The sequence below is a fragment of the Sorex fumeus genome, unplaced genomic scaffold, assembly GCF_029834395.1.
Source record: "Sorex fumeus unplaced genomic scaffold, SorFum_2.1 ptg000036l, whole genome shotgun sequence".
Taxonomy (NCBI): domain Eukaryota; kingdom Metazoa; phylum Chordata; class Mammalia; order Eulipotyphla; family Soricidae; genus Sorex; species Sorex fumeus.
This window is the reverse complement of record NW_026606093.1, coordinates 14,528,954-14,549,606: the sequence shown is the minus strand read 5'-3', so window position 1 is coordinate 14,549,606 and position 20,653 is coordinate 14,528,954. Positions and strand designations below refer to the sequence as shown.

The 20,653-nt window shown below is 39.3% G+C and overlaps 1 protein-coding gene across 1 annotated transcript in view; it reads right to left on the bottom strand.

The window, feature by feature from the left end:
- Positions 1–20,653, bottom strand: part of GLP2R (glucagon like peptide 2 receptor) — an 88,390-nt gene that overhangs the window by 24,968 nt on the left and 42,769 nt on the right. Inside the window, exons 10-11 of the mRNA XM_056117778.1 lie at positions 11,794–11,882; positions 2,323–2,461 (exon numbers count right to left, since the gene is read on the bottom strand). Coding sequence (XP_055973753.1) covers positions 2,323–2,461; positions 11,794–11,882 — 228 coding nt within the window. The remainder of the gene's footprint in view (positions 1–2,322; positions 2,462–11,793; positions 11,883–20,653) is intronic.

Below are 20,653 nucleotides of genomic sequence, written 5' to 3'. Positions count from 1 at the left end.
ACCAGCCGCTTGGAGCAGAAAAGCAAATGGACTTGTGTTGATCCGTGCCACCAAGCCTGCCCGGAGGGGGAAGGGCGTTGACCAGCCCGCCCGCTCCTCTCTGGAAAGAAAGATGGCGGCCGCACGGGAGCCTTGTGGAAAGCAGGTTTGAGCTGGGCTCGGGGGAGCGGCGGGGACCTCATGGGAAGGGGGGCTTTGTGGGCCGTCCCCCACGCCCCACCGAGGTCGCCAGCTGCCCCCCACGAGCGGCTCTCCGGCACGGCCACGACTCCAGGGCACAGAAACCAATCTCTTAACTAGCTAACTTTTAATAGAAATTCTTCCAGGGTCAATAAGTAAAATAGCAGAAATTCAAAACCGCGCGGCCGTGATAGCATTTTATTCTTAAACCAAGTTGTAGAAAGCAAATCATTTCACAACGCTGTTTCAGCATGTCTGATTGGGGGGGGGGGGGGGTGGGTCGTAAACTCTAAACAATAATTGTGCATCTTCTATCGAAATAATCTATCTAGTCAAAGTAGATAGAGTATTAACTAGAACTCATCTGCCTCACAAGAATTGGGAGGGGTGAGAGGTGGGGGTCTATTGGGGTTCGGGGTTAAAAATGAGTATTGGTAAAGGGAAATGTGTTCGGTATCTACATGACTGAGACCTAAGCCTGAAAGCTCTGTAACTTTTCCCACAGTGATTCAATAAATAAATAAATAAATTATTAAAAAAAATAGATTAAAGACCTTGACATCAGACTGGGATCCATAAGGTAGGTACATTGAACACAAAGTTGGCAAAACCCTCCATGACATTGAAGCTAACGGTATCTACAAAGATGGCACTCCACTGGTCAACCATGTGGAAACAGAGATAGACAAATGGGACTATCTTAAACTAAGAAGCTTCTGCACCTCAAAAGAAACAGTGACCAAAATACAATGACAGTCTGCAGATGGGAAAGGATATTAGCCCAATACTCATCCGACAAGGTGTTGATATCAAGGATATACAAAGTTGAACTCCACAAGAAGAAAGCATCCAACTCCATCAAAAAATGGGGCAACGAAATGAACAGAAACTTTCTCAAAGAAGAAATCTGAATGGTAAAAAGGCACATGAGAAAATGCTCTACATCACTAATCATCAGGGAGATGCAGATCAAAACAATAATGAGATATCATCTCACACCACAGAGACTGGCCCGCATCCAAAAGAACAAAAGCAACCAGTGTTGGCGCGGATGTGGCAAGATAGGGACTCTCCTTCACTGCTGGTGGGAATGCTGACTGGTTCAGCCCTTTTGGAAAACAGTATGGACGATTCTCCAAAAATTAGAAATTGAGCTACCATTTGACCCAGCAATACCACTCCTGGGAATATATCCAAGAGAGGCAAAAAAGTATAGTTGAAGTGACATCTGCACTTGCTTGTTCATTGCAACACTCTTTACAATAGCTAGAATCTGGAAAAAAACCTGAGTGCCCGAGAACAGATGACTGGTTCCAGAAATTTTGGTACATCTACACAGTGGAGTACTATGTGGCTGTTAGAAAAGATGAAGTCATGAAATTTACATACAAGTGGTACTACATGGAATAAATCATGCTAAGTGAAAAGAGTCAGAAAGAGAGGGACAGACATAGAAAGATTGCATTCATCTGAGGAATATAAAGTAATAAAATAGGAGATTAATACCCAAGAATAGCCGAGATAAATACCAGGAGGTTCACTCCATGACTTGGAGGCCAGCTGCACAAACTAGAGGAAAAGGCAGCTCAGAGAAGGAAGCACCAAATCAAGGGTGTTGGAGGATCCTCCCAGGATGGGAGATGCATGCTGAAAGTAGACTATAGACCAAACATGATTGTCACTCAATGCCTCTTTTGCAAACCACAACACCCAAAAGGAGAGAGAGAACAAAAGGGAATGCCCTGCCACAGAGGTGGGGTGGGATGGGGGGTTGAAGGGATGGGAGGGATACTGGGACCATTGGTGATGAAAATGGGCACTGGTGGAGGAATGGGTACTCGATCATTGTATAACTGAAACCCAATCACAAAAACTTTTAAGTCCACAACTGTACCTCATGGTGATTCACTAATAAAAATTAAAAAAAAAAAACTAAAGTCAAGAAACCCTGTCTTTGCCTTGTTTCTTAGCCACACCAGCGACGCTCCAGTGTTACTCCTGGCTCTGTGTTCAGGATTTACCCCGAAAGTACACAGCACATCTTTGGGATGCCAGAGATTGAATTTAAATGAGCCACATGCAAGCAAAGTACCATACCTACTGTATTATCTCTTCAAATCAGGCATCCTAGTTTTTACTTACATGGAAGGAGCTCAGAGTCAACTGAAAGATGAGTCGGAGATGTCTTGGAAATCCAGTAATGTGATCATCAGTGATGAAAGTGAAGATTATCTCATGAACACCCAATAAAGGAATGAGGACCAGCGTTGATTTTGCTAACCTGTGACCAACGAGTAGAATTTCCATAAGTGACACATTGCGAATAGACAATATTTCCTATTCTTCTATTTATGACTTTATTTTGGCTCTTTTACTGATTTACTACATTTCACTTTGTATTCTACATATTGAATATCTTAAAATCCAGTGTGGTATTTTTCACTGATGCTTCTCTGGTAGAATCTCCAGCACCACGTGTGATCCCTTGAGCACAGAGACAGGGATAGCTCCTAAACCCCACTGGGGATGGCTCAAAAGTCAAACTACACATACCTAGCTTCATTTTGTACTAAGCGCATCCAGATAGCCCAGATTAATGTCCCATAGGTGATTTGGCTGTACAGCCAAAAGCTAGGTATTTATCCATGTCCGATAGGGCATGGAAGGAAGGATTAGTTTTTTATGTTGCTACTATCATTAGGTGGGCTGGAGTGATAGCACAGTGGCTAGGGTGTTTGCCTTGCACGAGGCCGACCCAGGTTTTAATCCTCCGTACCTCTCTATAGAGCCCAGCAAGCTACCGAGAATATCCGGCCTGCACGCCAGAAGCTGGCAAGCTCCCTGTGGGGTATTTGATATGCCAAAAACAGTAGCAAGTCTCACAATAGAGACATTACTGGTGCCTGCTTGAACAAATCGATGAACAACGGGAGGACAGTGCTACAGTGCTTTTTTACACCTGAATCTAGATATATGGTCAGAAAAAAATATGAATGAATTAATGACTTCATCTATAAAGATTAGAATGTACCTACACATCTCAACATTTGTCTCATTGTTAGATTTCCATAAATGTGACTATCACTTTGATTCCAAAGTGCACCCCTACAATACTGGATCAGTTTCCTATTACATATAAGTTACCTGATTATTTTTCTTTTATTTAACATAAATAAGTAAGCCCTCTCAGTTTGAGGGCTTCTCAAGCATTTCTTAGGGGTCTTGGAGCCACTCTAGATTGTACTTGGCCAACCAGGCAGGTAGTTTAGTGCTAGAACTAAATATATGGTGCTGCTCAGGCCCTCAAGTACTGGGAACCACCAGGGCAGCCTGAGTTGTGCTTGGGACATCAGGACCACACCTATCACCACTTAGATGGCCATGTGTTATGAGGATCAAACATGACCCTGAGTGCATTTATGATATGCACCATAATTATTATTCTATCAACCTAGACCTCTATCTCTTTTTCTTATCAGAACTTTGAATGCCAATATTTTGCTGAGCTTGAGAAAGAAAAGCAGATTTTGTCACATAGAACCGATGTGGTTAGACTAGAAACTACACTTTGGACTTCCTATTGAGGCCGTACACACATCATGCAGGCTTCACTAGAAACCTCTCTGTTGTCTCTCCATGCCTAGGGCAGTGAGAACTTTGGAAATGAGGGAGTTATTCTCAGTAAAAATGACGTTGTATATACTCCTGCTAAAAAGACAAACATTCCTTTCTACCACCCATGTGGAAAGTGGATAGCTGAGGCCCAAACATTCCACACTACATACCAGTGGTTCTCAACATAGTGACGATTAAGATATCTGGACAGAACTTTCAAACACACATACATGCATGTAAATATTTGTGATGTATACTTTAAAAGACATAGGTTTTAGTTTACTGAAGCTATGGAAGGATGTACTTACTGTCCCCTGAACGAAAATTTCTGGCAGTGGGCTCTTGGAGCTGTGAAATTTTAAGAAATATCCATGGAATTCCAATAAACAGGCACCTTGGAAAATGACTTCTCCTTACTGTGAGCTGCTTCTTGATTTAAATCTATGGGCAACTGGGGAGATGGCTTAAGGGCTAAAATACATGCTTTGCCTGCCAGAGTCAGGTTTGATGCCTAGCTCATCATCAATCCCCAAGCACTACCAGAAGAGATCCCTGAGCTTTGTTCCTGGAGTAGACCAACTTCGGGTGGTACAAAAACAAAATAAATAACAAATAAATATAATTAATTTAGTGAAGATGAATCACACCCCAAAGTTGACAGTTTTACTTTCATGACACAAAGACATATACTTTTTTAGGTGTGGGGACACATTCAGTGATAATCAGGGCATACTCTCTAGCTCAGTGCTCAGGGATCACTCCTTGCAGGGCTCAGGGGACTATATGTGGTACCAAGAATCGAGCCCAGATTTGTCACATGCAAGGCAAGTGTTCTACTAACTGTGCTCTTGCTCCAAATAGAAATACATACGCTGTTATGCAACAAAGTATACAGTTTACTATCATTTTCAAAACTAACTTATAAGCCTTTTTAGTAATCTTTCTTAAATAGCCAGACTAAAATAAGTTAATACTAATGTCTTGTGGAGTTAAAAATGTAACACTCAGCTCATTGACAACTTTCTCAAGAAGTTGTAGCTGTATCCAAACAGAAAGCATACTATGAAGTCTGTATCTGGGATAACCATATAAATTCCATATTATTAATAACTTTGAAAAATACCTCATTTTTGCAGATAAAAGGACCTAAAGTCACTGAGAGATAAGTTACCATGAAACTGGAATTGCACCTGGCACATAAACTGCAGATACCAAGACTTTGATTATTAAAGGAAAGGACAGGAAGTGAAGATTGAGCTTTGCCTTCTTTGCCTTAAGCCGAATTTAGGTGATAAAATCACATGGAGAAAATATTTAAGAATTTTTTTTTAATTTCAAGAATTTAAAAAATTTTTTATATATTCCATTTAAAAATATTTAATTTTTGTATTATATCCTTTAGTTTACAATGTTATTATGAATGGTTTCTCATGCACATAATTCCAACACCACACCCATCACAAGTGGTGTCCCCCCTCCACAAAGAACCCAACATCTCTCCCTTACTGCCACCCAACTTAATTTTTGTGGATCAGTTTTTGTATCTTTGATTTCTACATATGAGAAAAATATTTCTGTATCTATCCCTTTTCTTCTACTGAACTTCACTAGCATAATATTCTATAGTTATATCCATTAGCTGAAAATTTCATAATTTTCTTATAGCTGCATAATATTTCATCGTGCAATTTCTTGTTTCCATATCATGGCTATTACACTTAGTACAGCGACAGACATAGGCATGAATATATCCATTCGAATTAATGATTCTGTGTTTGGATAGATGTCAATAAGTTATATCAATGGGTCATATGCTAATTCTATTCCTATGTTTTAGATAGATCTCCACATTGCTTTTCATAAAGGCTGAACCAGATGACATAAAAAAATGTCTTAGGAAGTCTTCCAAGTAGTTCTAGGGGGCCACTCCTGATGATGCTCAGATATGACTGTGTGAGTTGTGTATATGGTCCAGTGTTCAGATCTGATGAGATGATGTTTCTCTGACCCACCAGTGCTAACGGCCATAAGGGCCACCTTAGCAGCACTCAGGGGTCCATACACTTCTACGGATATTCAAGATTATTGTATGCTAGGCATGCACTCTAACCATTTGTACTATCTCACTGGCCCACCAAGAACACTTATTTTGTTTTTGAATAAAGTAATTTACTTAATATTTTTGTTTGTTGTTTCCTACTTACTTCACACAAATATCAGGAGGCCTTGTCTCCTTTATTCTGGTGAGTCATATAATTAAAACAATTTCTATTTTTTAAATTTTGTTATTTTACTTTAGATAACATGTTTACAATGGTATAATGTTTATTGTTTTGATGTACTTTTTTTTCTTTTTGGATTACACCCAGAAATGCACAGGGGTTACTCCTGGCTCATGCACTCAGGAATTATTCCTGGAAGTGCTCGGGACCATATGGGATGCTAGAAATCAAACTGGGTAAGCCGCATGTGAGGCAAACACCCTACCCACTGTGCTTGATGTACTTTTAATTACACCTTACCAGTCTGTCTCTTCCAAATGTCCCTTCTGCTTTGAAATCTCATCTTGTAATCCTATTGGATGATAATCCAAGTGTTTGTCTATTACATTTTTTCCCTGTATATTACAGATAATTAAGATCATCCAGTATGCACAGGAGGGCATACGAATGGGCAGTATGAAAAAGTTTTCATCATCACTTACTATCAGGAAAATAAAACTCAGTGGCAATGAAATATCTCACACCAAAGATAATGACTATATCAAAAGACTAAAAAAACAGCTAGTGTCAGTGTAGTTGTAGTGTGGTGGGAATGTTGAGTGGTTAATTCTCTGTACAGATTTCTCAACAGAGTAAAAGAGAGCTTCTATATGGCCTAGTCATTTTTGGGGCATCTACCCACCAAACAAAGCGAAACATAGCAAAAAGATGCACGAATACACTCAGAACAAAGTATTCAACAAATTTGAATACAAATCCGAACAAAGTAAATTATCAAAAAATCTGTATGAACACTAATACTCATTTCAGTGGTCAGTACAGTAAGTAGAATATGGAAAAAAACCTTTGTCCCATGACAAATGAGCATCAAAGCTGTGGCATGTATACAAAATGAAACAATATGCAACAATAAGAAAAGGTGAAATCTTCAGTTTTGTGCAACTTGTATGGACCTTCTCTCATGTATCATATTTAACAAAATAAGTCAAGAGAAAAATGACAAATGTTACTCTTTTAATCCTATGATTCTCTATAAATTGTGTTTATCCTGCAAACAGTTTTCATTTATTCCAGGTAATGATTTTTTTATTGTAGTCACTTTCAAATAAGAAATTTTTGAACAAAAATGCCAGAGAAAGAGTTTCTTTACCAAAAAATTGAGAGGGGGCAGAGCTATAGTACAGGGGTAGGACATTTGTCTTTCACATGGCTGACCCAGGTTTGATTCCTAGCGCCCTACGTGATCCCTTGAAGCTGCTTGGAGTGATCCCTGAGTGCAGAGTCATGAGTAACCCCTGAGAACTGCTGCATATGGCACTAAAATTAAAAAAAGAAAAAGAAAAGAAAAACTTGGAAGATCTGTCAATGTTGGATAGATAAATTTTTTCCTTGACCATTCTTGTTCTCAGCTCCTAGGGAACATGCACTCTAAGCCCCTATCTAGCTAACACTCGAGTTTTCAAACCTTGATCTGGGTAATCTGGGTTGCAATGATACATACCCTCCTGTAAACATACTTCCTATCTTCAACTCAATCTTGGAAATTTGTAATAGAATTTTTATTCTTATTTTATAGAGTCTCCTACCCTGTGCCTGACTGTCTGCACCAGGGCTCAACAGCTGGAGACCTCCGGGCCCCAGCCAAGGCCATGCTGGGACCACTCTCCACACACTTGGATGAGCCTCACGCATAAAAGAACTGGCAGAGGAACCCAGCTGTGTGGGACCTGGGGCTGAGATCTCCAAGCCTGCACGGTTTGGGACTGGACCTGCCAGAAGCTAGACAGTTACACCCACCAACTGCTGTGTAACCCCAACAACGGCCAGGATCCAGAGATTATCACACTCAGCTCCCGGAAGCTTATCATCTCATTCCTACTTTGGACAAACTGGCAGGCTACCAAATGTAACCTGCCCACACGGCAGAGTCTGGCAAACTTCCCATGGTATACCCAATATGCCAAATACCAGTAACAATGATGGGTCTCATTCTCCTAACCCTGAAAGAGCCTTGAATATGGCATTTAAAAAAAAAAATCTCAGGGCTAGGATGAAGGAGACGTTACTGGGGCCTGCTCGAGGCAATTGATGAACAACAGGATGGTCGTGATCGTGATCGTGATTTTATTTTATTTTTAAGATTATGCATTATGGTTCTCAGGAATTACTTCTGACTTAGAACTCAATGGTTAAGGGCAATGATGTTAAGGGCACACTGGAGATTCCTGGATCATGAGAGATCAAACCTGTGCAAAGTGTGCACACTAACTAGTACTTTGGGCTATCTCCTTGGATCTTGTATAGTGTTTTTCAAAAAATGAGCAGATTTTACTTTGGAATAATTTTGATCTCTGAAAAAGTAACAAATAATAGGATGAGTCTCTACACACCTTTCAGTCCATTGTAACATATGTTAAAATCTAACATAAACACAGTACGTTTTTCAAAATTCAGAAACTAACCTTGGCACATTACTAATGAACATGTTCCAGAATTTGCTTGGATTTCACCAGTTTTTCTACTTCTGTCCTTTGCACACTTCAAGCATCAATCCAAAATCTCATATTTAGCACGCAATGCTATTTAAAAGATGATAATAGTTTTAATTAAGCTTTGGGTAATTTTAGTAACAATCAGTTCTGTGGTGGATATCAAAAGGGGTTCCCCTCCCCTCATCTTATTCAAATTTCTCCATATACAAAGTACTATAGGTCATCCTGTTCAGACAAAATTACATAAATAATGGTAGCAGTTTACTCTTACAAACTGTTTATGTGTATTTGTCATCTGTTATCATTTGTTTATTTAACTGGCTTAGTTTAATGCACAAATTTAGCTATTTAATAAATATTTATTAAGCCTCTGCTCTGTGTCAAAGGCAGTAGAGCACAGGCAAAATACCTGAGATCTTCAAATTCTAGAAATGCTAATTACTAGCAATGTAGTTTTGGGAATATAATATAATTTATCTTTTTAAAAGATTATTTTTATAATACAGTAATATAAAATATTTAACTTAGAAGAATGTCATTATAATAACGTGTGACAAAGTGATTGTAAATACAATGGGCTACTGTTTATGCCCCTTGAACAGTGGAAGCCTGAGACTGTATAGTTCTCTAGTTCTGAGCATCTTGTTTAGTTGGCAAGGCACAAACATTGATGCCACTGCTTCAATTTGTTAATTAACTCACATTCAACTATGAGTTAATTTGTTAATTAACCCATTCAACTGTGAGGATAAAACACAGGAAATGTATGGGAAAATCTCTTAATGGAGGATTTTAGAGACATACAATAGGAGGTACTAGCTCTCATTTTATGTGGAAAGCAGTGCCTCATCATATATCAGCCCCTTTCTCCATTTCTGGGTAGAAAGCCAATTTCCGTTGGCTTTCTGGGACACCCTGTCTGCTCAGTGCACTGTTTTCCATAATGGATTCACGCAGGACAGAATAAACAGAGCAGATTCAGCCCACATATCAAAGAATGGTGTAGGAGATGAAGCTGGGAAAGGGGAAATCCTCTTGAAGGCTCAGCTAAAGGCTCCAGGGAAGACAGGAAGCCACTTGGAGGCTCAGCTAGAGGTGCCAGGCAAGTCCTAGTGCTCTAGTACAGGAGTATTCAAAAACAATTTAGCCAACGATAGTTTTTGTTTGCCCACAAAACTACATATGTATGTAAAGGGTTATAGTATACAATATTTGGAATTTGGACTATGGGCATATGTGATTATATTGAGAACATACATACATACACACACATATGTATATGTATATGTATATGTATATGTATATGTATATGTATATTTCTCCTTAAACCGCACAAACAAGGAGATAAGTTTGGTGTGATATCTTTATTTTACACACAGAAATAAGTGCCAGAGAAGCCAAGTAACTTTCCCAAGTTCAATTGGTAACTTGTGGGTTATGGCCAGAAACATTTCACTCCAATAAGTCTTTTCTGTATTAAAAGTCATGTTCCTGTGATGGGATCCACATCATATTTACATTTTGTTTCAAGCACAAAGTCAGTTGCATTGTAAGATGTCATTAAATGTCAGCTAAAGGCACGGGGTAGGACTTGGGTGCTCGCTTACCATTAGTCCTGAATCTGATTCCATTCTAGATTTACAGAGAGTAGGAGACAGGATAGTAATCATTCTAATCCACAAGTCCACCTGACCATACGAAGTAAAATCCCTTTTCTAAGAGTTTCTCCTTTGTATTAAAACACCCGCTCCTTCAGAGCACTGATAAATTGCATATAACGCATGAAAATTAGGGGTCAGATCAATAGTATAGCAGGTAGAGCATTTGCCTTGCTCTTGGTTCACCCAGGTTCAATCCCTGGAACCCCATATGGTTGCCTGAGCCTGCCAGGAGCGAGCCCTGAGTACAAAACTCTGAGCACTGCCAAATGTGGCCAAAAAAGCAAAATAAAACAAAAACTAAATTAACGTTTAAAAATAATGAAAAAGAAAGTTCCTTTATCATTTATTTATTTGTATCTATACCAAGAGAGTGGCAAGGAACACCTTCAAGAGTGTCAAAGAAATAGCTAAGAGGAAGAAGAACCTAAGGCTCCGGGCACACCTCTTCGACTCCACAGTTCTTCCTGCATTAACATACGCCTCAGAGACCTGGGCCCTTTAAAAACAGGATGAGAATGCCATTCGGGTCTCCCAAAGAGGAATCGAAAGAGCTATGCTTGGAGTATCACACTTCACTCAAATTAGAGAAAGAATCCGGAGTTCTGATCTCCATCAATGGTCAAGAATCAGGGATGCTGTCTCGTTTGCCAAGTCATCAAAAATCAGATGGGCTGGACACGTAATGAGATTTAGAGACGACCGCTGGACTAGAGCCATTACTGACTGGATTCCATGGGAAGTCAAAAGATCATGTGGCCACCCACCCACAAGATGACTTCTTCGTTAAGACCCTGAATACTAGGTTTGAGGCTCTTTGCATTCCTGGAGTGAGCAGATGCCATTGGGCTACACTAGCACGTGACAGGGACGAATGGAGATGTTACTGGTGCCTGCTTGAGCAAATCGATGAGTAACGGGTTGTCAAGTGATCAAGTTATCTATACCAAAGTATATCTCGATTAATAACAACAATCTCATAGTGGGAAAAATGGGATTTGGCCAAATCAAGTCACAAAGAAAAGGTGACTGTGTAAAGAATTTATTTCCGTTGACTGTAAAACTGGTTGTCTTATTTCTTCATGTCTTAAAAATAACAAGTATTCTCTTCTGAGTTTTGACTATGCCACTAATTCTGCCCAATCAAATTCTTCTCAAGGAAAGGCTATTGCCAAACTGCCTTGATATGACTCTTTAACGTTTTCTTCAATGTACTTACAGGCATTTTATCAGTTGTCTTTTAGTTGTATATATTTTGACTATTTCCCAACTTAATTTCTATAACATCAGAAGATGCACATCGTTTTATCTTCTGTATGTTTGTGTTGTTTTGGGTTTGTTATTCTTGGCTCTGTGTTTATGAATTACTTCTGGCAGTACTCAGGAAACCTTATGGGATGCTGAGGATTGAATCTGGATCAGCCATGTACAAAGAAAATTCCATACCTACTGCACTGTCTCTCCGGCCCAATCTTTATCATTTTCTAAAAGCCTACATGGTCTCTGTAAACTTGTTCAGAGAGTCTGTCTCTTATCTCCTTCTTTTAGGAGATAATATACTAAAGTGACTTCTGCGTATGCCACTACAGACAGGGGTGCAAAATAAATTGACCTAAAGCTACTCACCTGTATTTATAATCTTTGAAGCACATTTGACGAGCTTTCAGCTTAGAAATGAGAAGCTTGAGAATTTTCATGAAGATGAAGAAATTGACCTTTGAAAAAAGAAATATTGGTAAGTGAATGATGGGCTCAATATGGCTCTGTATGTCAAGGTGACCCTGGGTCTGACTATCAGATGCTTGGCCATGCTTGGCCGTGTAAACAGTCAGCAGTCAGGTGGCCTTTGCAGTCATCTTTCTCCCTAGAGTCATATCAATTAAAATTATAGAAAGGAACTTGAGGCTATTTAATTTCTTCTGAGAGGTCCATTACTCCAGTCATATGAGGATTAAGATTAAATTAAGATTAAAGGCCCTCCCACTGATCATCGATTTGCTCGAGCGGACCCAGTAACGTCTCCATTGGAGACTTTGTTGTTACTGTGTCTGGCATATGGACATTTAAATTATAATTATTATTAGAATTTGGCTAAGTTTCACATATTATCTCATTTAATTCCCACAACAATACTCTAAAGAAAGTATGCTACTTTTATGCCATAAAAGTGATACAAAATCTTCTGAAAACACTGCCATGTTGAGTTACCCACCAGGCCTGCTCTTCAGATTAATGGCTAAAATCTCTGAGGAGATGCAATCCAGGCAGGTAAAAATTCATGGAAACATTGATCTCATAGCTGAAAACTCTGGGGTGTCTTTAGAGGTGGGCAGATTGAATTCCCACCTGATGAAACCTTCACAGCTGTACCAATATCCCACTGTTGCCACCATGTCAATAGACTAACTCGACTACTCCACTAATAATCTATGCAGAGACACCAAACTGAAAATTCCAGGTATCCAGTGTTCAGTCTAAGAACTCTGGGGTCTTCTCAGGGTTGGGGTGGCCAGTCTTCCCACTACCCATAAGCCCTGGAAGTCACACCTTCCTTCCACAGTCACCACCATGTCAACTCATTGGCTCAGAGCCTGGAGTTTCTGGAATTTATGGCTATGTATGTTTTCTACCCCAAAATGCCACAATACTGAAATTCAAGTTGGAGCACACCAAATTAGATGGGAAACTAACATAGAAGCCAACTAAACTCAACAAATAAAAACAATGACATAGAGGTTCAGTGAGCAGCAAAAAAACTTAGTAAATCCTCAGCAAGGAATTAACAACCCTGTGGCGAACAATTTTCACAAGTTTTCTGTTAGTGAATTATTTTTTGATAATTTTATAAGTCATTTAGTTGTAGGGCTGGAGCGATAGCACAATGGTAGGGCGTTTGCCTTGCACGCAGCCAACATTGCCAACCCGAGTTCGATTCCTCCGCCCCTCTCGGAGAGCCCGGCAAGCTTCCGAGAGTATCTCGCCCGCACGGCAGAGCCTGGCAAGCTCCCCGTGACGTATTCGATATGCCAAACACAGTAACAACAAAGTCTCAATGGAGACGTTACTGGGCCCGCTCGAGCAAATCGATGATCAACGGGAGGGCCTTTACTTTTTATTTAGTTGTAACAAGCAATATAAAATGAATTTTTGTGTACCTGCGGAGGGATTTTTGGAAAGTTGGGGACAGTTAAGAAAGTTCATAACAACTGCTTTATGAACAACGCTATAAACCATGGTGGTCAAAGAAATTATTTATTTTTAAAAGTGACAAGAAAATAGAGGTGTAATACATATAAATACAATTCCATTGGGTGCACGATGAGTTCGGTAGTAGTTTAATCCAAGTTTATTTTTTCTTTGGTAGAGTATATTGTCATATATATATATATATATATAAACTAGTTTTAATACTGTTTAAACTGAGGTCCTATTGCAGTAATGGAAATCAACAGAAAACCATCTCCCCACAGAAATTTATTGAGAGATAATGGTCATCCAATAAATGCAGACCAAGTGGGATCTAGGATTTGGAATGAGGATAAGTTCTGTGAGATGAGAGACTGAAGAGAAGGCCGCTTCCTACCAATCTCTCATAGCCACACTGAGAAGTCTAAAATTCTTTATGAAAACAATAGATGGTAATTATTTTTCAGGAAGCAAGTAATCTTGTCATAATTATATTCATAGGTTATCTGGGGTTCTTTGGGGGACACACCTCTGGCAGTGTTCATGGCTTACTCTTGTCTATACTCAGGGATCACTCTGGGTGGTACTCAGGGGATATAACTCAGGAAAGGATATAACTCGGCAAGGAAAGCAAGTTAACTATGATATAATATTTTTCCAGCCCTGTCTTTTTTATCTTGAAGGGAAAAAATATACTTTATTTAAACACTATGGTTTACAAAGTTGTTCATAATATGTTTGTTATGGGCTTTTGTTATCCCAACATCAATTCCACCACAAGAAAGACCTACTCCTACCTTTGTCCCCATTTACCCAAACATCCCCCCAAGCCTGCTCCCTTAACAGAAACACAATAATTTATTTTATATAGTTTATTATAACTAAAAAGGGCTAGAGCGATAGCACAGGAGGTAGGGTGTTTGCCTTGCACATGGCCAACCCGGTTTTGATTCCTTCACCCCTCTCGGAGAGCCTGGCAAGCTACCGAGTGTATCTCGCCTGCATGGCAAAGCCTGGCAAACATCACATCTTGATAAGTGGAAAAAACAGTTATGCTGCTCTGTTTGACCCAGTTGAGCTCATGCTCCAGAGCTTGGAAGGAATAAAAGGTTAGAGATTAATTTAATAACTATCATCTTAAATTCACCAAGAAAAGCAAAAGATATGGCAAAGGCAGATTTTGATGAGAGGATAATGCAAGAGTTTTACATCAATGAATTATTTAATAACTACCGTCTTGCATAAGTGAGATTGGCACATACCACAAAAAACAAAAACAGTATTAGTAGTGATGCTGGAAAAGGGAACCCTCATCCACTGCTGATGAGAATCTCAACTCATCCAGCCTTTTTTGAAATCAATATGCATACTTCTGACAAACTAGAAATTGAGCTCCCATATGATCCAGCAATTCCATTTCCTGACATTTTCCCCAAGGGTCCAAAAACTTTATTCAGAAGATTTTTGCACTGTTTGAAGCTCCATTCACAATAGCCAAAATCTGGAAACAACTCAAGTGTCCAAGACAGAGAAATTTTGGAACATATACATAATTGAATACTATTTGACTATAAGAAAAAATGCAACAATGCAATTTGCTGCTACATGAATCTAGAGAGTATCATACTTAGCGAAATCAGAGGAGAGGACAGATGCAGGATAATCTCCCCTAGATGTGGTATATAAAGAAACATAGTAAGGAAACAACAAATGCATAAGACATTTTGAACTTGTCTTTAGTAGGAAGGATATCATTCTGGGGTCAGTGTTGGAGTACAAGGAGCTCAGGTTTATCAGGTTGCACCCATCACAGTGTCCCCAAGTTATTTGTCTGAAACCACTTCTATGCTCTCTTCCCCAACCAATTTGTAAGGTCTCATCCTTTTAGGACACTGAACTTGTACTGCAAGTTAATATTGCCTTTCTCCTCTCCTTATGTCTTTTGAGCAGTTTACTTTAATGCAATGTCCTTTTTGTATAGATACAGGAAGACAATTAATATTATGCTTTATAACTTAGGATTTAATTGGCCTTGAATATTATTCACTCCTGGGCATCTGCTTTCTCAACTTAAGCCTCAGTTGCCCTCACTTCCTAGCACCCCCAAAGCAGGGTCCCGACGTGGGACTGAATGGAACCAGGGCAAGCTGGTAAGTAATGTGCTACCCTGGCATCTCTGCAATGGGCCAGGCCAAAGTGCCACGATTCTTAACTATAGGTTAAGAATTTGATCATAGGCAAATGCTGTCATGATCCAAAAGTAACAACGAAACCAGGACCCTGCTGCTAAGAATAGGAAAGATATCTGACCTGAGCACTGCAGTCCGAGATCAAGAAGGCCCTCGGAGAGCAATTCTATGAACTTAAAGTATTTCTTACTGTGTCCATACAAAATGATTTATATTATGTATGCTTATATGTTGGTTGAACAAGGAAAGGAGAAACACATCCAGGGAAATCTGTTCTAGGGTGGGTTGATCTGCTAAATGAGAATCTGTCTCAGAAGCAGCTTTCCCGTGTGTCCTGACTAGCTTGGATGAGACTGAACATTTCTCCCCTTCAAACTGCTTCAGTAAATTCAGTATATTGTAAGAGGCAGTTTCCCTTATCTCACAGGAACCTAGCTGGTCTTAGATATGCAGATCCCAGGTGCTAAATCAGGTCTGATCTTGGGGGATGTAGATGCCTAACTCCAGGCAGGCTAATCTTTGAGATGTAGATTCCAAGCTCTAGCAGACTGGTCTTTGAGGTGCTAATCCACATGCTTGTAGCTTGTAAAAGGTGAGGCCAAGATTAGGTGTATGTAAAGAAACAATGTATGTTCTGCCATCTCATTGTTCTTTCTGTAACTCCTTTTGATGACATCACTATATTGCGCCCTTTAGAGCTACCATGATCTATATAAGGGAGATTTCAGGTACTCTCTGGGGGACATGTGCGTTAGAGAACCTGGGAAGATGGGGCTGAGAACAGAAGTTGAGAGAACAAGAGAGCACGTGCTTGAGAACTCCTGAGGCCTCCATGACATACATTTCTTCCATGTAATAAACTGCTACTAAGACCAACCAGCTTGGCCCTCATTTCCTTTCTTCGCCTAACCATTGTCATCGACCTCCTTGGAGTGGGAAAACAGCCTGAGACTACCAAACGCGGGCAGCAGGAGAGTTAGGCTGCTGCCATCCCTTTACCCATCGTTTTTTGTGTGTTTACACAGGTCAGGGTTGAGTGGGGGAGTATAAGCAGGATGGGGGGGCACTGGAACAATGGTGGAGGGAAGTTGATTCTCTAGTGGAGGATGTGATCTTGGAAGTTTTGTGTTTGGGACACATATCGGTAATTAGGGTCAGAAAGATAGCTCAATGAGCTATGTACAACGTTTGCATGCAGGTCCAGATTCTATCCTCCAGTCACTACATGAGTAAGCTCAGGGTTTACTTCTGCACTCAGTAATTATTGCTGGCAGCACTTGGGGAAATATATGGGATGCTGTGGATCAAACTCAGGTCAGCTTCATGCATGACAAGTGTCTTATTCTCTGTTTTATCTCTCTGGCCCCATGAAACACTGATACTATCAATATTATAAATCTTGGTACCTGAAATAAAAAATTTAAAAATAGCTATACCATAATTCTATTGTAATATCTAAATATTATAATCAATCCCAAACATCTGATATAGTATATTCATTGAGAGGATTATCATTGAATCATCAATATTTATGGATTCTCTACAGGGGTGTAAGGGCAAGTATACTAGGAGGAGGAGGAGATAGCACCAGACAAACATGGTCAATTGGATGAGCATTTTTGACACAGAGAGTGCAAATACATGGAAAGAGTGAAACACCATGATAGAACTGAGAAACTATGAGTTTCTCCATAGGACTGTGTAATGCTTCAGGTTAGAGATAGCCTGGTAATGACAGTATTTATACACTAAAATGTTTGGAGCCCAACCTGATGACAATAGTGAGTCGTCAAAATGTTACACAAAGAATGGGGATCAAATTGTGCTCCAGAAAGACAGATCGAGAAAAAGGGTGTAGTTGAGTAGTAGGGAATTTCTTTTCAACTATGAGACCCTGGTTTTGATCACCAATATCCGATATTCCCTCTACACATCACCAGATATCCCCTCCCTCTACCCCAAGAAAGCCTTGATTGCAATGCAGAGAATGCTAAAAGCAAGAATGAAGAAAGAAAACCAAATCTGCAGCATTGACAAAGCATATACAAGAAACTCAAGAGTCTGAAGAATACAAATAATGGTAGAACTAATGAGAAAACAACTAAGAGAGATAGATCATTAAGAGAAAAAAATATATAAAAATTGTATCATTATCTGGTCAGAAGAAACGGGAAATTTTAAAATGTGGATAAGATGATAAGAAGCTTTTGTGAGCTAAGGTGACTGTTGACACATAAAACTAGGCATGGGTAAAGTTGTATAAGCAAAAGCATAAAAAGTCCATTTTATCCAAAATGAGACAATAGAACCTGTTCTCTTGTCCAAGTAAAACAGAATTTATTCCAGGAGCTAGAATGCACTTGGAAAAATTAGTACAAAGGTCAGCCAGGTGTGTGTGATCATGCAACAAAGTCTAGAGCACTTGAAAATTTAGAATCACTTGAGAAGTTCTAAAATGAAGACTACACAGACCATTCCTGATGTGAGTGAGTCTCAGGTGTGTAAACAAACCACTATGGTGGTCCTGCAAAAGTACAGCCAGATTCAAATAAATGATAAAATAACTTCACAAACTTTAAAGATCACCCAATGTTGGGAATCTTGTAGCAATTCATATTCTATTTTTTTAGTTTTAGTTTTAGAGGCTTTCCATGCAGTGAGAAGTGGCCTGTGGGTCAATTTCAGAAATCCTCATAAAACTGGGCCTAACCAGGACTACTCTGTCTATGCTCAGAGGCCTTGTAGGTGATCAGTCATAGGATATGTGCTTTGGTACCAAGGGATCAAAACAGCATTACATGCATGCTGTGCTATTTTCCCAACTCTAGAGATTATTTTGTAAGTTCTGGAGCAGAGACTGAGAATGCCAACTCATAACAAGTCCTCAGGTGACCATACTCTGACCAGGAAGAAAGTACAAAAAATTTTCAACCCTAACTGCACATTAGAATCTCTAGCTTGTAATTATCTCACGGTGATTCAATAAAATTAAAAAAAAAAGAATCCCTATGATCACCTGTGTCAACCAATCACAGATCTTCAGGAATAAGACTTATTTAATTAATTAATTAATTTTTTTTTTTTTGCTTTCTGGATCACACCCAGGGATGCAGAGGGGTTACTTCTGGCTCTGCACTCATAAATCACTCCTGGCGGTGCTCAGGGGACCATATGGGATGCTGGGAATCGAACTTGGGTCGGCTGCATGCAAGCCAAACGCCCTACCCGCTGTGCTATCTCTCCAGCCTCAAGACTTATTTTAAAAACAATTTTCAAAGGCACACAGATGGTTTCAAGAGCAGTCAAGATCATTGAGTATCATTGATGTCACCTTTAGAAAACAACACCGTAAACTCTAGAAAATCAGGTTGACTGGGGTTCAGTTTCATCCTAGGGGGGACCAGCTGGTTGGTATTTTGCTTTATTTTATTAGTTAGTGAGAACTTTCGAGTCCTGGGAGGTAGATCACGAGTGTTCACAAGAGAGATTCATAGGAGTCCTTCCATATGTGTGTTCCATATTGGACCTAATACCCGGATAAAAAGAACATGGGCAGCAGACAAATTTTAGACAAATACTTAAAAACTAGCATCACTGGTGCCTGTAGCAGAAGTTTGTAGAGGATCTTGGAAAGACACAATTAAGGGGGTGATCATTTCTACTCTGTGAGGTGGGTTTCCGGTATAGCTGAAGAATAAAAGGAGATCAAACCCGAAAAGAGTCTGAGCCAAGTTACTAATGCCTGACTGAGTAAAATCAGTAATTCATGAACTTGAGCAGAAAGCAAGAAATATTTCATGGCAGGAATATGCGGTTGTGGTCAGAGGTGTATGTTATCACCCAGTCAGAACCTTTGAGCTGAGACCACAGCCTTATTTTAGACAATTAACTTATCTTTGGGTGTCTTCACCAATAACAGCAACTGAAGGGCAGAATCTACTAATAGGTTTGGAGGAAGATTTTGTGAGTTACATTACACATTACACAGGATAGTTAAAATGATGTTGACATGTAGAAAGTGCTCACTAAATGTTACTAGACAGTAGAGGTATTTGCTTAGAATGGGTTCTAAAACCCCAGTGAGCAGTATGGCTGAAAAAATGACTATGGAGAAACAAGAAATATATAGGGGGAATGTGGAGCTCACATCACCTTTAGAATTTGTATAGTTGAAATTATTTTAAGCTTTTGCTCTCAGCTAGGAAATGATGGAGGTGGAGAAAATGGACAAAACCATCTTGGGCTAGGTGTGAAAAAACATTGAAATTATCAAGTTCTCTTCATACTCATCTTTTCACATCATTTCTATGAACATTTTCTCCAGTTCTACCTGTAATAAGCAGAGGTCTGCCTCATTAAGAAATACGTGATATATTTGACAGGGAAAAAAATCTTTATTTCATAAAACTCAAATGTAAGATTTTTATTGAAACCTTAAATAACTTGGGTTTGATACACAGGTCCACTTACAGGTTTTTTATAAGAAGATGGTGTAAACTTTTATATAACTCTTGTACAGTACTATAGATATATTTTCTCTTGCTTATAGTTTGCTTTCTTATTTTATTTGAAGGTGAGGTGGCAAGCATACCACCATCCTAGAAGTTGAACCCAGGAGTTTTCATAACCAAGACACTCTCTAAAAATTATTATTACTATAATATGGTATATACACAACATGCAGGATATGTTGATCAATAGTTTTTGTCAGTAACAGGCAGTTTGTAAAAATTTTTAAAAGAGGGGGGAAAAAGCCTAAGCATTGCCAGGTATGGTCTTCAAATCAAAATAAATACAGTTTTTACTGAGAGATGGATCACATCCCTAACTTCCATGCTGTTCCAGGATCAATGGTAAAAACATAGAATCACAAATCAGAATTTCTAGCAACCCTTTCAAGAAGAGGATGGCTAACAAGACAGTGCCTAATGGGTGGGTACCCCAAGAACATATCTTGTGTTTGTTTGGGCAGGAAATCTTTCCTTGTCCTTTAGCAGTGTTCACTAGCCTTTTAAATGTTTTAAAACACTATGGACCTCTAAATACTTTTTTGGAAAATTTCATTCTTATATTGGAGGAACTTTAAGACTGGCTACATTTTTGGCTACAAA